The sequence below is a fragment of the Pongo pygmaeus genome, chromosome 4, assembly GCF_028885625.2.
Source record: "Pongo pygmaeus isolate AG05252 chromosome 4, NHGRI_mPonPyg2-v2.0_pri, whole genome shotgun sequence".
NCBI lineage: Eukaryota > Metazoa > Chordata > Mammalia > Primates > Hominidae > Pongo > Pongo pygmaeus.
The window spans coordinates 173,210,258-173,226,135 of NC_072377.2; the positions used below are offsets into that span (position 1 = coordinate 173,210,258).

At 43.0% G+C, this 15,878-nt stretch overlaps 1 protein-coding gene across 10 annotated transcripts in view; it reads left to right on the forward strand.

Moving 5' to 3' along the window:
* Positions 1 to 15,878, forward strand: part of TENM2 (teneurin transmembrane protein 2) — a 1,186,617-nt gene that overhangs the window by 1,116,869 nt on the left and 53,870 nt on the right. For 9 of the 10 annotated variants that reach the window (XM_054488238.2, XM_054488240.2, XM_063665336.1 and 6 more), the window contains 5 exons: positions 2,190 to 2,451; positions 3,201 to 3,468; positions 7,041 to 7,184; positions 7,704 to 7,953; positions 15,061 to 15,081. In XM_054488238.2, coding sequence (XP_054344213.1) covers positions 2,190 to 2,451; positions 3,201 to 3,468; positions 7,041 to 7,184; positions 7,704 to 7,953; positions 15,061 to 15,081 — 945 coding nt within the window. The remainder of the gene's footprint in view (positions 1 to 2,189; positions 2,452 to 3,200; positions 3,469 to 7,040; positions 7,185 to 7,703; positions 7,954 to 15,060; positions 15,082 to 15,878) is intronic. The other variant, XM_054488243.2, reaches the window with a different exon arrangement.

A 15,878-nucleotide genomic window follows, 5' to 3' on the forward strand; every position in this document is an offset into this window, starting at 1 on the left:
GGCTGGTCTCAAATTCCTAACCTCAAATGATCCATCCACCTCGGCCTCCCAAAGTTCTGGGATTACAGGCGTGAGCCACCACGCCCAGGCCAGTGTTCTTGAAGAACTGACATCCTTGAGTCAATTGCTGTGAAGTCCCGTGAGACAACAGAAGAAGACATTTCTGAGTCCTTGATATGCTATTTGTCCCTTTCTTCTGCATCCCTCTCCACTGCTTCCTGATTAATTATGCCCCAAGTCCACTTCCCAGATCATCTATCCAACCTCCTGGATCAGTTACTCTTCAGCTTGTTCAAGTTGTAAAGCTGTGGAAGTCACAGGACATGCTTGAGAATGCTCTGAGGAATCCCACAATCTGTTGCATAGTGGCATGTGCCCCAAATATTCATGTTGATTCTACCGTGCCAACTAGGAACAACTTGGCTTCAAGATATTTGACTCTCTTCTGTACTCTATGCAGAACTGTCCCCAGCAGTGTGCATGCCCAATAAATAAGCACATAAATAAAGTAATTAATAAGTAAACTATTGTACTGTACATGCTCTGACATTTGTCTTAATATTCCTATGCTCCCTGTTCATTCACATTTACTAAAAAACACCAAATGTGTTACTAAGATTGGATGAAACCAGCGAGTCAAGTATATTTTTACCAAGTTTTTACTGTGATCCAAGTAGTCTTAGCTGCTGGGGATTCTGAAGGGAGCAAGACAGACAGCACCACTGCCCTCAAAGAGATGAAATTCTAAGGCCGGGCGCGGTGGCTCACATCTGTAATCCCAGCACTTTGGGAGGCAGAGGCAGGCGGATCACGAAGTCAGGAGATCGAGACCACCTGGTTAACAGAGTGAAACCCCGTCTCTACTAAAAATACAAAAAGTTAGCTGGGCATCATGGCAGGCGCCTGTAATTCCAGCTACTTGGGAGGCTGAGGCAGGAGAATCGCTTGAACCCGGGAGGTGGAGGTTGCAGTGAGCCCAGATTGTGCCACTGCACTCCAGCCTAGGCCCCAGAGTGAGACTCCGTCCCAAAAAAAAAAAAAAAAAAAAAAAAAAAGATGAAATTCTAGAGGGGAGGTAAAATAAAGCTTAAAATTAGTACACCTCTCTGTTAACGTCCTTGTTTTCCGTTAATTGGGAAAAAGCTACATTTATTCCACTTTACAGGTAATACACCTCCATCCAGCTCTTAAGAAATGAACAGAAATATAGCTTAAGAACCATTGTCAAAGAAATCAGCCACAGAGCAGAGGCTGATTAGAAGAATGCTGTAATGAGCTCCTCCCTGTGTCCTAACGTAGTATCGTTATAATTACACTATTTATTGAACATTCTATTAGCCTAGGACTGTGCTAAGTGCTTTACACGAGTGGCCAGCAAACATTTTCTGTAAAGGGCCAGATAGTAAATAGTTTAGGCTTTGCTGGCCGTGTGGCTTGTCACCAACAACTCAGCTCTGCCGTTATAGCAGGAAAGCAGCCTAAAAGATACATAAACAAATGGGTGTAACTGTATGCCAATGAACCCTTTTTTTTTTTTTTTTTTTTTTTTGAGACAGAGTCTCACTCTATCACCCAGGCTGGAGTACAGTGGCGCAATCTCGGCCCACTGCAACCTCCGCCTCCCAGGTTCAAGCAATTCTCCTGCCTTGGCCTCCTGAGTAGCTGAGACTACAGGCACCCACCACCATGCCTGGCTAATTTTTGTATTTTTAGTAGAGATGGGGTTTCACCACGTTGGCCAGGCTGGTCTTGAACTGCTGACCTCAAGTGATGCACCCACCTCAGCCTCCCAAAGTGCTGGGATTACAGGCATAAGCCACCATGCCCTGCCCAATAAAACTTTATTTACCAAAACAGTTGGTGGGCCAGATTTAGCTCATAGGTCATAGTTTGTTGAGCTCTGCTCTACACTCATGATGTTTCACTCTTAGCCATGCCATGTGTATTGGCGTAATTATTCCCATTTTACAGATGAAGAAACTTGGGCTCGGAGAGGGTTAGTAACTTGCCTATTGCCACTCAGCTAGTAAGTGATAGAGTTTGGGTTCCAGCCCCACCTGTCTGCCTCCAAAGCCCATGCTCTCCTCTGTGCTCTGCCCATCCCACGGCCATCACGGGAGGAGGAGAGGCATCCTGCCTTGTCTAAAAGTGAGTCTGCCCCCTCATCAGCTCATTTACTCCCTCTCCAGGTTCGACCTGATCGCCAATGGAGGTGCCTCCTTGACTCTACACTTTGAGCGAGCCCCGTTCATGAGCCAGGAGCGCACTGTGTGGCTGCCGTGGAACAGCTTTTACGCCATGGACACCCTGGTGATGAAGACCGAGGAGAACTCCATCCCCAGCTGTGACCTCAGTGGCTTTGTCCGGCCTGATCCAATCATCATCTCCTCCCCACTGTCCACCTTCTTTAGTGCTGCCCCTGGGCAGAATCCCATCGTGCCTGAGACCCAGGTAGGAATGGCGGTGCCAGGGCGGGACTCTCAGGACTTCCCTAACCGAAACCAACTGGACACTGCTTCTCCCCGAGTGGACCAGAAACTAATACTAAAGGGGAGTGAAAAAAGTGGGAGCATGATAAAATTTATAGCCACCAGAGATGAAAGTTTGAATCCCTCTTGGCTGATCTGGATGTTTGCAGATAGTCGTTCAAGACTTTGGCAGTCATCAGAGCTTTTAATAAAATAAAAACAACGTACATATGTGCAACCCACCTGCAAATTGCTTTTTATTCCTGTTAGTCACAGAGATACATGGTAAGAGGCGCTTTAATGATCTACATCGGTGTTACGACAGAGGGCATATTACATTATTGCCTCCCTGTTGCTTTATACGGATTGTCAGTGGAAGTTGTAGGTTCATATAATTACAGCCTCTCGTGGCCTCCTTGCATGCAGCTAGCAATAAAGCCTGCTGTTCTTATTTACATCTTTTGCCAACAGTGTGTTTTTTTAAAAAGAAACACAACAGTGACCAAGAATAATTATTAATCCAAAAATCATAACCTCATCCCCATCACTCTATGGTGGAGGATAAAGTTTTTGTTGTTGTTGTTTTTCTTTCTCAGTGGTGGTAAGTGGTCCTCGCACCCACATAAGATGTGATGCCTCAGTGAGGGACATAGCAGACAGACAGTATCAGGGTTACAGTTTATCTGCACAGGTGTGTTTTAGGTGTGTGTCTGCCATGTGTTTCCTCTCCAGGTTCTTCATGAAGAAATCGAGCTCCCTGGTTCCAATGTGAAACTTCGCTATCTGAGCTCCAGAACTGCAGGGTACAAGTCACTGCTGAAGATCACCATGACCCAGTCCACAGTGCCCCTGAACCTCATTAGGGTTCACCTGATGGTGGCTGTCGAGGGACATCTCTTCCAGAAGTCATTCCAGGCTTCTCCCAACCTGGCCTACACCTTCATCTGGGACAAGACAGATGCGTATGGCCAAAGGGTGTATGGACTCTCAGATGCTGTTGGTATGTTTTGGTTTCAACCACTTATTGATCAATGGATTTAGTCATGTGTTAATTCTACCCATATTTATTGAGTTCCGAGGATATGCCAAGCACCATTCCAGTAGATAAGGACACAATGGTCAAGAAGACAGACAAGATTCCTCTTCCATGGGGTTTACATTTTGGTGAGGTATTGAGATAATAAATACAAGTGAAACAAAGAAATATCAAGCAGGATAAGTGCTAATAAGAAAATAAAAGTAAATGATATATATTGGGGAGGAGGGACAACTGTGGTAAGCATTTAGGGAAGGCTCCTCCGCAGGGCAGCATTTAAGCAGAGACTTTAATGACAAGAAGGAGCCACATGAAAATCAGAAAAAGAGGATTTCAGGCAGAGAGAAGAGCAGGGTGTGTTTGATAGACAGAGAGAAGGCCAGTGTAGCTGGAGTGTAGTGGAAAAGAAAATATTCAAGATGTTGGGAGAGAGGTGGTCAGGGGATAGTTCATTTTCCAGACAGAGCACTTGTAAATGGCGTGGAATTCCCCTGAATAATCAGAAAACAGGGTTTGAGGAGATCAGAAAGCCACATGCTGTGTTCCAGGGCTTTGCCTTTTGAAGGAATCACGATTCTTTCCTTATGGAAGATCTTCATAACAGAAGTGTCCTACCGTTATCAGAGTTGTGAGCTGTAGATTAATCTTAACCTACCTTGTATCTTCCTACTTGTGGAAAGCTATCTAGGAATTAATTAAAATCCAGAATCCTGTGTTCTCTTCACCAATAGTCGTGTGTATTTTAAGAACTGTAAAGATAAGTTACCAAAGTAGGAAACTAGCAACCTCAGAAATTTTCACTATAATTGGTAGTCAATGTTTATCAGACGTTCCTTTTGTGTAGAGAGCATTGTGTTAAATCCTTTGTCGGGTAACCTCTCAATAACCCCTCAAGTAGGCACTCTCATAACCCCATCGTGCATAAGGGGCAGGAGGGAGAGGGTAAGAAAGTTGCCCAAGATCACGCCACTAACAGGTTACACCTGCTCAGGATACAGCCCTGGTGGTCTGCTTCATCAGTGAGTGGTGTTAACTTAACCAAGGTAGCAAGAAGTTCCCAGGGTAACTAGTGCATTTAATATACAACACTGGCTAATCAAATATATATATATATATATTTGTGTGTGTGTGTGTGTGTATATATATATACACACATACATATTTACAGATATATATACATATACATATATCTGTCTTTAGCTAATATCAAAATGACAGCCAATATTAAAAAGTATACTAAATATTGTAATGCACTTCCATACATTCCAGCTCCTACCATTATCAACTCACGATGAGGCCTGTTTTTTCATACCCCCGTCCACTCCCCTTTCTCCTATATTTTTCTGAAGTAAGTCCTAGACATCACATCATTTCATCTGTAATATTTAAGAATGTACCTCTAAGAACACTCTAAAAACATAAAAACAATATCATCACAACAAAAAAACACAATAATTCCCTAATATCATCACATAGCCCATCATTGTTCAATATTTCAATTGCCTGACAAATACCATAAACTATCAATACTTTGTCTCAAGATCCCATTAAGATCCACCTTTTGCAATTGGTTGATTTTTCTTAAACTGTTTTTAAAGTTCTTTCGTCTTTCCTTATCTTTCTCTCTCTCTCTAACCTTTGTAATTTATTTGTTGAAGAAATTGGGTTGTGTGCCTGTAGAATTTCCCATATAGCGTGGTTGGTTGGTTGGTTGATTAGCTGGTTGGTTCTCGAATTGCATAATTATGGCTATTTTGCCTGTTCGTCTGTTCCCTATATCTCCTGACCATTGATAGTTGGGTCTTGAAGCTTTCTCAGGTTCAGGTTTGATTTTTTTATTTTTTGTCTTGGCAGAACAACTTGATAGGTGTGGCTGTGTCCTTCCATCAAGAGGCACCTAAAGTCAAGCTGTGTATTTTTTAGAGATTTCAGTAGCCATTGATGCTCATTGCCTAGTCTGTCTGGTCATTAGGGATTGCAAAATTATATTTTAATTCTATGCTTCCTTCTTCATCTATTAGCTGAAATACTTCTGTATAGAGATGCTTTCTCCTTAACTACTTGGTTATTTGAAGTACAGTTCAAATAGGGAAGAATAGATAAATGCTTGATTATTTCCCTTTATTTACTAGTTTTCAATATAATGAGTTGATTCATCATCCAGTGGTGGCAAATTAATGTTTCTTAAATACCGTTATGAACTCATGGACTGAAATGCATCCAGTATGTTTCAATCCATTGAAGTTATTATTCTCACTAATGGCCAAATGGCCCCATCTTTGGTCAGTGGGCACCTTTTCAAGCTCATTCCCAAATCCTTTTGACATGACCCTAATAGATTTTGATTCCTTCCTTGCTATCTAGTATGATAAAGTAGGCTGGTGTCATTGTGTTCATTTCTTACTCCAGCCATTTCTTCCAGAAGCCCTGATTCCCTTTAATGAGAAATAATATATCAAGGCCACAAGCCAGGCACTAGCAATTCTCTTTGCTGCTGGGGCTGGTCATTTGGCCTTTGTTTCTTGGCATTTTCAGAGGACAAGCTAGGAAATATATAGAGTTTTTTAAAGATAAAAATGCATCCTCCATTCATATTGACACTTCTATATCTCAGGAATTTTTTAAAGCTGCAGAGAATCCCCAAAGGTGACACACATAGTTAAGAGTTTAATGCAGTAGGAACAGCAATAATAACAATGCCTCAAATTTCTAGAGCAGCGTTCCAATTAAAAATGTATGGCATCTCAGCGCTTCGTCTCATCTCTCCTTACCACATCTGTCTGCGAAATTGAGGCTTCACCTAACCCATTTTACACGTAGGGAAAATGGAGCCCCAAGGAAGCGTGAGCTTGGAGCCAAGCTAGGACTAATGTCCTTCATTGCCACCTCTCTCTCCCATTTGTCCACGTGGCAAATGCAGGATTTTTACAAACAGCTTTTGGATTCTGTTCCCCATTGAATCCCCATGTAACTGGCAGACTGTACTCCTGCTGGTGCCTGCCTCTCCTGGCACTTTCTGGAATCCTGAGTGAACACACCAAGTGTCTTAATTTACACAAGCTATTGCTCCCAGAATCTCCATGTTACTGAGCCAGTACGATCCCAAAGGGCTTTCTCCTAGTAAGTGGAAATAAATAACACAAAACATAATAAATGCATGCCATGAACAGCAGGCTGAGAGAAACAGTCTCCTGTCCATCTCTAAAGGGGAATTGTGTCAGGTTTTCAAATGATTCCTTTCCTCCCTCCATGTCACCAGGGTCATTTTTGAAAGCCAGTCATTCATTGGAAAGGTCTTTCCTTCCCCACAGAGTACTACTGTGTAAAGTTTCAAGGTTGAGTTCAGCTCAAAAATCTGAATTTAATATTGTAGAATCACAAGGAGAAAAGCAATCAGCCTGCCTCGTTGAGTCAGTTTTGGGAACAGAATCTGTATTACTGCGAACACGTGCTTCTCATTCTTGCTACAGAGCTCTGGAGTAATCAAGTAAACTCTCTCTTTTCTCTCACTGTGCCCCACCCCTTTTATCTTTCAGTGTCTGTCGGGTTTGAATATGAGACCTGTCCCAGTCTAATTCTCTGGGAGAAAAGGACAGCCCTCCTTCAGGGATTCGAGCTGGAACCCTCCAACCTCGGTGGCTGGTCCCTGGACAAACACCACATCCTCAATGTTAAAAGTGGTATGTGAACACATCTTCTTTCCCAAATACAGCCTTGCCACTTCTCTGGAACCTTGTCTCTAGCCTCAGCATTTAAGTGGTCACACCTCCCCTTCCCTGGGTCATTTTTTCATTAAGTGCCCAAAATATGCATAGATTTTCCTACCTTCTCCTTTTATTGTATTATTTTTTTAATAGAGACAGGGTCTTGCTCTGTCATCCAGAGTGTAGTGTAGTGGTGCCATCATAGCTCACTGCAGCCTCGACTTCCCGGGCTCAAATGATCCTCCTGCCCCAGCCTACCAGAAAGCTGGGATTACAAGCTTCTTTGGTTAACCTCCCAAGTGTCATTTTACCCAATGGCACAGCATTTGGGGTCCACCTGTCCCACTGCAGCTCTCTCCACATTCTGAAGAAGTTGGAGAGCTCCCGGAGCACTGAAGATTCCTAATTTTTCTCTTCCCCTCCCTCCCAGTTGGCCAATACACATGTCTTCCCCAGAGGGCTTCAGTAACCCCTCCCATTCTCCAACCCCCGCAGGAATCCTACACAAAGGCACTGGGGAAAACCAGTTCCTGACCCAGCAGCCTGCCATCATCACCAGCATCATGGGCAACGGTCGCCGCCGGAGCATTTCCTGTCCCAGCTGCAACGGCCTTGCTGAAGGCAACAAGCTGCTGGCACCAGTGGCTCTGGCTGTTGGAATCGATGGGAGCCTCTATGTGGGTGACTTCAATTACATCCGACGCATCTTTCCCTCTCGAAATGTGACCAGCATCTTGGAGTTACGGTAAATGGCCACACAGGCAACCTTCTGTTGCTCTCTTGCCCCCAATAACTCCTGAGTTTGATCGTGTAACTGGGGCAGCATTTGGGATTCTCCAGAGAAGATATAGTCCTTGTGATCCAAAACCTAGGCCCAGAGTCAAATAAGGAGGTGGGAAAAATGCTTTGTGTATCTATGAAAAACCATACGCAGATTTGATACAATAGTCAACAACTGACTTACAGACAAGGCTTTTAGTCTCCAGACTGGAGAACAACCAAGGCGTCTTTTATTTTTAAGAAGCTCTGTAGACACACATCAAAGTTTGAGAACCACTAATGTTCATTTGCTAATTCAAAATGTTGTATTGAGCACCTCTATCTGGCTAACTCTCTATAAAGTCTCTGGATCTTTGCACATTCACTAGGGTAGCACTTCCTTTACTGTGTAGGCTTTGCTGTGTAATTTCTGGCCAGCCTAGGAAGATTCCTCCTGCCCATTGCTGGCTACTAAGTCTGAAAGCCAGACCCCTCTGTGCTGGGAAAAAAACTGACCCCTAAAAGCTCTTAGACATGCTCTTGCCAGGAAAGTTGATTTCAGACCCTCAACTCAGAGGAGATCTGTAATTAGAGAGAGAAATAAGATCTATAAGAAAGGGGCAAAATTTCATTCAACAAATATTTGGTGAATGTATACCATGTCCCAGGGACTTTCTGGCTAGAAAAAAAAAAAAGTGGGGTCAAACAAAGCACCTGTTGTTGTGTTTGTGTTCTGATAAGGAGCCACAGACAAAATCATGTGGGCAAATAAAAAACAATAATTTCCAGTATCCTTAATTGCTTTAGGGGAAATATAACAGAGTAAGAAACAGGAACTGGGGGACAGGGAGGGTACATGAATGAGGAGGCTACGTAAGATGAATTAGTTGGAGAAACCTCTTGTACTAGGTGATGTTTGGCTAGGATCTGAGTGATAGACGTCAGCCATGGGGAGATCTAGGGAAAAGCACTCAGGCAGAGAGAAGTTGTTCAAAAGCCCTATACCAGCCAATAGCCTGGCTGATTTAAGGACTGATAGAAGCCCAATATGGCTGGAGGGTGGTGAGCTCAGGGAAGGGTACCTCAATGCATCAGAGTCTCACTAACCACTTAGACAAGAGTACGTTGTATTGCAATGAACAAGCAATGGAGGTTGAAATAGGGAATGGGGTGGAATTGATATGATCCGATTTGCATTTTTTTAAAGGATGACTCTGGCTATTGTGTGTGGAGTAGACTGTAGGGCTGCAGGAGTGGAGGCAGGAAAACCCATAGGGGAGCTGCAGCAATTGTCCAGGATTGGGGCAATGGTGATTTGAACCAGAATGGTAGCAGAAGAGAGAGGAGTGCTCCAATTAGGATATATTTTTGAGGTAAATCTGATAGGATTTGCTGATGGATCAGGTGTAAGGAACGAACAAAGACAGAAACGAATCAAGGGCCCTGCCTAGGATTTTGGCCTGACAACTGAGTGGATGATGGTGTCTTCTGAAGCAGCCTCAGCCTCTCTCCTAGAAGGAGCTGCAGGTTGCACTTGCACTTGAGAGTCTCTGAGGCCCTGTCTGGGAGAAATATCAGTGGCCTGCCCCCAGCAACTGCTGCTGAGCATTCTTGGGAGCCGAGAGTGTGCCAGGGACTGAGAGGAGTAAAAAGAGGAAAAAACAAGAGCTCACCCCGAGGAGGTTGCAGCCTCAGTGATCCAGTGGGCATTTATTGAGCATGGAGGTGAGCCAGGGATGTGCTGGGCTCTGCGGTACAGAAGGGGATGAAACACAGGCTCAGAAATCACCCATGTAAGCATGAGAGGTGGAACCTGGGGAAGTCAGTGCATTTTAAGCTGAGCTGAAGGTCCAAAGGCCAACCACCATGGAGATCCAGAGACAGGCCTGGGGTGGAGGAGGGGGCATGGTAACCAGAGCGTGAACAATGAGAGCAAGAAGGAGACATGTGGGAAGAGGCCAGGTAGCCCTCATGCTGCCAAAGTGGCAATCAGACAAATCACTTTTCCTAGACTTGCCCATCCATATAGATTCCCTTCCCAAGATGTTGTTTTTGTTTGTTTTTTTAATCCTAGGAAAGCCTCCTTTTCTCAGGCACCCTGTGGGCAACAGAGAACCATGGGAGAAGACAGGGTAGGGTGGAGGTAGCACTGTGCTTTGCCATTGCCTATAGGAAAAAAGAGTGGAAGTATTTCATCTGGCCCTTGTAATCTTCCACATCAGGCCCTTCCTCCTTTGTCACTGTTCTTCCTGCTCAGAGGCTAATCAGCCCTCACCTGGTACAGTCCCACCTCCAAACCTTCACTCTTGCTGCTTGCTCTGCTTAAAATACCTTCCCTACCTAATCTACCACATCACATCTACTTGCAAGGCCCAGCGTCAGGGCCCCCTCTTCCATGTAGCCTGATCTCCCCAGCAGAAGCCATTGTCACCCACCTCTGAGTCACTACACTCTCTGATCTTCCATTAGAGTTCATGCCACTGAATGCCTTGTTGTCATTATTTCCATGTAAGTCTTTAGGGCCTAAGCATGTGAACTTCTGCAGCAGACTCCTTGGTCATCTTTGTCCTTTTAAGTCCTAGAGGAGGTCCTGGCCCACACTAGGTGCTCAAGACAGGTTGCTTAAATTAAAGAAAACACAGACCCGTCTCCTCCCTCTTGTTGGAGTTGGTCCCTGATTCCACGTCTCTCGAGTTGTGGAGGCCACAACGTCAATGGTGCAAGCTAAGGGCCCAATCAGAACAAGTCACGCCATGCCCACGTGGTGACATTAGGACAGCTTGAGGTGGAATGTGGCTCCCAGTTTCCCTCGACAGCTGTGTGGTTTTTTTTTTAACTGCCTTTAGACTTGTTCTTACTTTCATCAGCCAGGTACCCAGAGCCGATTAGAAGTTAAGCTTTTATAAGAACACTGGTTTTATTCTTCTTTTCTTCCCACTACATACCTGAAAACAAAGGGCTGTCAATCCCCTCTCTTCAAAACAGCAACCAGCAGAGGGAGGGAGGGGGAGGAAGAGACCTGTCTTGCTTATGTCTTTTCTCCATTGTGAGTTGGCAGCTGAATGATTCAATTTCGGGAGTCAGTGCCCATCCCTATCTCGCTTACCCACCCCAGAGCTGAGCCTCTGAATTGGGATCCTATTGAAATGTTTCCATGGTTCTCTCGCTATCCTTCCCCCTTCCTCCTTCCTTTGTCTCTCCAAAACATGCAGGGACAAGTTCTATACACTTAAATAACTTCTGATGCTACAAAGAGCCGTCTCTTAGGTAAAATGGTTATCACCTGTGTGCTCTGATTAGGCAGACATTTAGGACATTTCCATACTCCTGTCCCATAAAAGCCTGATATCCCATCTTTACTAGTCCAGTTCCCACTGCCCATTCCAAGTGGTCTTTGGAAAACCTAAGCCCTGGAGCAGAGTAAATTTGTCAGTCACTAACATTATAGGGGGAATTTCTCTCGTAGCAAAATCTTTTCTCCCTCCCCAGTTTTAGAACATCTTAGGAATTAGACCTCAATATAAGGCAGTAAATTATACGGGATGGGACGGTATCTCTCTGCCTTTTCTTAGCTTAGCTTAGCTCCTTTTAATAAACATAAGAGTCTCACACCTTACATAATTTTTGAAATTTCCATTTTTTTATTTTTTAAACATAAAATAATATTATGATATTAAACATGCTTTTTTCCAACTAAACCGCTTCTCCATGCTGACATTCTGATGGTGCTTTCAACATGGAGTCAAGGGCACCAATCATTAGAGGAGACCTTCAGAGAAGGGACATGTCTAACCCAGATATGTTAGTACCGGGTGGGGGGAAAGTGGGAGCCTGGGAAGGCGGGCAAAGCCAGCAGACATTGGAAGGAAGCATCACCAAGGACAAGCTCTGCCTGAGAGTTTCAGCCAGGACAGACCCTGCTTGATGACCAGGTAGACTGTTAGAGAAGACTATGTGATTCCACTTAAAGAATGGAAATGCTTTTCCTGTGTGGTCAGGCTTTGAAAATGGGGGTCAGGAAAGAAAAGTCATGAAGCACTCAATCCCGAATAAAAGTAAAAACAATGTCCCCATAAAATTTTGGAGACTGATTGGCACTATTTTCAAAGTCTTTTTACCAAGGGTAGAACCCAGATTTTATGAAGCCTAAGACTAATACAATTTCAGAGGCTCTATCTAAGAAGAAAAAAATAAAATTGTAAATATGAAATGAGAAATGAAATAGAATATTTAGGATGAGAAAAGAAACCCAAAAAATTGCAAAGTTTAGAAAAGCCAATTCTATCACAAACATCACAAAATCCAGACAAATAACCTAATATTTTTATTAATTAACTCCTGTAACACTTCCATGATACATGTTTTTCTATACTTTTTGGCTGCATATCTTTGATCATCTTTTAATATCACAGTTATTTTGTAATTTCATTATCTATAGAAAGAACAGAGGGATTTTCAGTCTTTCCTTTAATAGGGCTGATCAAAATTTGTTTCATATTATTGATAAATTAGAAAACTTTCTTTTGTGTTCATAATTGATTATTGGTGATGTGTAAATCATTAGAGTTATAAAATTGGGGAAAATCTTTATCAAGTTTCCTTTTTAATATCTCTGGGCATCTCAGGTTTTCCTGTGGAGTGAATAATCTAAATAGTCTTTGAAATGATGCTCATTAACCAGTTTGTCATTGATGTCCTTGTATTAGTGAAATATGAATTCTACATGGGGCCTTTTACTCTCTGCAATGATGCTAGACAAATCAACATTGTAGAGCAGGAGCATTCCTCAAAGACATTCCTATTCAAGAATGGCTAGCAACCATTTAACTGGGTGCTAAAGGGACTGCAGGCCACATGAGCTCATCCTCCTGAAACTAAACCAAATGTACCCCCAAGTCAACTTCTCTTTAGTTAGAACAACAACAACAAAACAACCCTGTGGCTACTCCAAGTGCACCTTCCTCAAGGGGAAAATGTGGCACAGAGAGAGTTGGAATGAAAAAAGACAACAGTCTTCACTGATTACAGATTTGTAATTCTGAGCAGAACATGAGGGATTGGAGTTAGTCCAAGGCAAGGTCTGCCCAGCACTAAGGGAAGCAGCCTCATTCCTTGCTTCCTTCACTCAAGAAACTGTTTTTCCAGCCCTAACTCTCTCCTGGGCCTTCTACTAAGTATCTGCAATTCAGAGATGAGTGAATCATGTCCTATTCACAAAGAACTGAGGGGGACAGGCACACAAACATAAATCACCAGACAGCATGATGGCAGCTCTGAGAGACGGGCTGAGAATGCCACAAGAGACCCTGAAGGCTTTGCAGAGACATCATTGAGACTCTGCAGTGTGAAGAAGAGCTAATCCATCTCAATTCTCCCATCTGAAACGCCACTTTTTCCTCGAAGGGCTCACCTAAAGAGTCTGTGGTATTAAAACCATGCACACAAAGCCTAGGCCTATTCCTTGTAAGTAGGACATCTGTACCCAGCTGCATAGACTGACTCGGTGATGCTGTTATTCTGGTTTGTTGCCTGCTAAGCACCCAGCCTGCTGTGATCCTGGACTGGAATAGCAGTGACCTCAGCCTTTCTCCAAAGCTCATATTCATATGATCCTTCAGGCTCTACACTCTCCAACGACTTGATCCTTCACCCCGCCCTTCTCCTTCCCCCGACATAGATCTTATATTAATCAACTGAAAGCAGATGTTCTTAGGAAAGAAGTAGGTCAGGTCTGCAGACCCAAATCCCATCCAGTATTTTTACAAAATCTTGACTTTAAAAAGTGAAATTGATATTGCAATAATTAAGAGCCAAATATGACTACCACTGGTGGCAGATAACATTTCACTTTCATTAAGCAATATAAAATAGACGCGAGAATTCCCGGCTGCCACCCTGACACACCAGGCTTTGCAGAATGAATCTTAAATTGCACTATGTCAGTCAGAGCTCAGGAGTTATCAGCATCATTTAATTAACTTTTTTTTTTTGCAAAAACTAACACATTGGAATAAAATATAAAAACGTAATCCCTGTGCAAACCCACCACTAATGATGGCCCCTGGCAGAGGACTGAGCTACACCTGAGCAGAAATCAGGGCATTAAACTCTCTTTGCCCCTTCCCTGAAGCCTTTCTCCTCAACTGAAAGGGAAAGAGGGGTCAGGGGTTTCTTCCACTTTGGCCTAGAAGCCTCGAGAATGGGAGTCGTTCTCCTTACTTGAGACCTTAGCATCTTCTCGTCTCTGGCACGTTAATTTTCAGCCGCAATTTCCTATTGAAATTGAATGTATTTCTTCTCTTAAAACAACAACAAAATTTTTACTAGTTCTCTGATAAGAAATGATAACTGGAGTCTTTGACTCCAATTCCAAGAGGATATTATTACCTATGAATTTCATTTATGGACGTTATTGTAATATCGGACGTTACCTTTTAGAAAGAATGCATATTTGGGGTCCCACCCCAAGTTAAAAGGAGACAATGAAGGTGACGTGGAGCAGGGAAAGGAAGTGGTTCAGAGTCTCAGGGTTCAGCAGCCTTTGCCCAACTGCAGTAGGTTGTGAGCAGGGTCTCCCTCTTGGGTTGGTACTCATTCTACCCTGAAATGCACCAATGGCAAATAGGTGGTACACGTGTCACCATCCTCCCTGCCACACTCAGAGTGGACATTGCAAGTGGGTCACAGTACTCTTTATACCTTATATTAAATTTGGCTTCAAAATCCTTCTACCACCACACTCCCAGTAGCCATTACTGGTCAACACATGTTGGCACCCAAGATATAACCTGTTTGCCATCCCTTCCTTAGGAGGCATCTTTCACCTGTTGCCACCTGTGTCTTGTGACAGCCACATTGCTGATGAGAGAATTCAAGCTTTCTTGTCCAGATTGTCCAATGTCTGGGAGGAGTCCAAAATCAGGGGCACTTCTCAAGCTGTTGAGCCAGGAGTTGTCAGTTACAGGGGAAAAAAGAAAAGAACTGCCTTTTTTGGGCCCCTTTATACAAGAAACAAAAATGTTATGTTTGCTTTATCATCAATTCTTCCGCTAACTGTTTGTTCTTTTTTCCTTTCTGTTTTCTTTCTATAAAGAAATAAAGAGTTTAAACATAGGTAAGATGAAGAACTCTTTCCCATATAATTTGATATGGTTCGTTTGCTTCCTTGTGTTTGCTTTTTTTGTTTTGTGCTTCTTGTGTAATGTTGTATATTTTTATGTACCAAATATAGTAACTTTTATGTGCTAATTGTGTGTTGTGGATATGATAAGCTTTAGCAATTATGAAATGCAGTCAAAAAGCAACCAAATAAGCTGACAGTAATTAGAATTTCCGGGAGATTCAAGTGCAAGATAATGAACCCTCAGCGAACTTTTATCCTGACTGCTCAGTGCGGTCCATAATTGGGCTAAACAGTTGAGGCAAACTCCTGGCTTTTGTAAATGCTGGACTGGGTTCACAAAAGCTTTAATGAACTGGAAACGGGTTAAAAACTCATTTTCAACTCATTAATGATTTTTTCCCCTGGATATATGGTCATCTTTTAAAAAAAAAAAAAAGTTAATTGCCAATCTGACGGTCAGAATGAATCCAACAGTCAGATGCGTTGAGAATTGTCATGGAGTAAAATCACTTTTGAATAGTTTGAAGGATGGAGACCAAGTATTCATTGTCAAAACTGCCTTGGTCATTACATTGATCCAAGGTTATCATTTAAAACCACACTAGTACAATTCACAGATAAAGTGTAAAGCACACATACACGTGCCTTCACACATGGACCACACTGAAATGGAGATAGTATGAGCTTTCTTAAAGAAAAGTGACCTTATTTTTATTCAGAAGAAGAGAAAAAGCAATCTGTACCACTACTCAACGGAATGCTTCTGCTCACTTTTTGAAATGAAACAT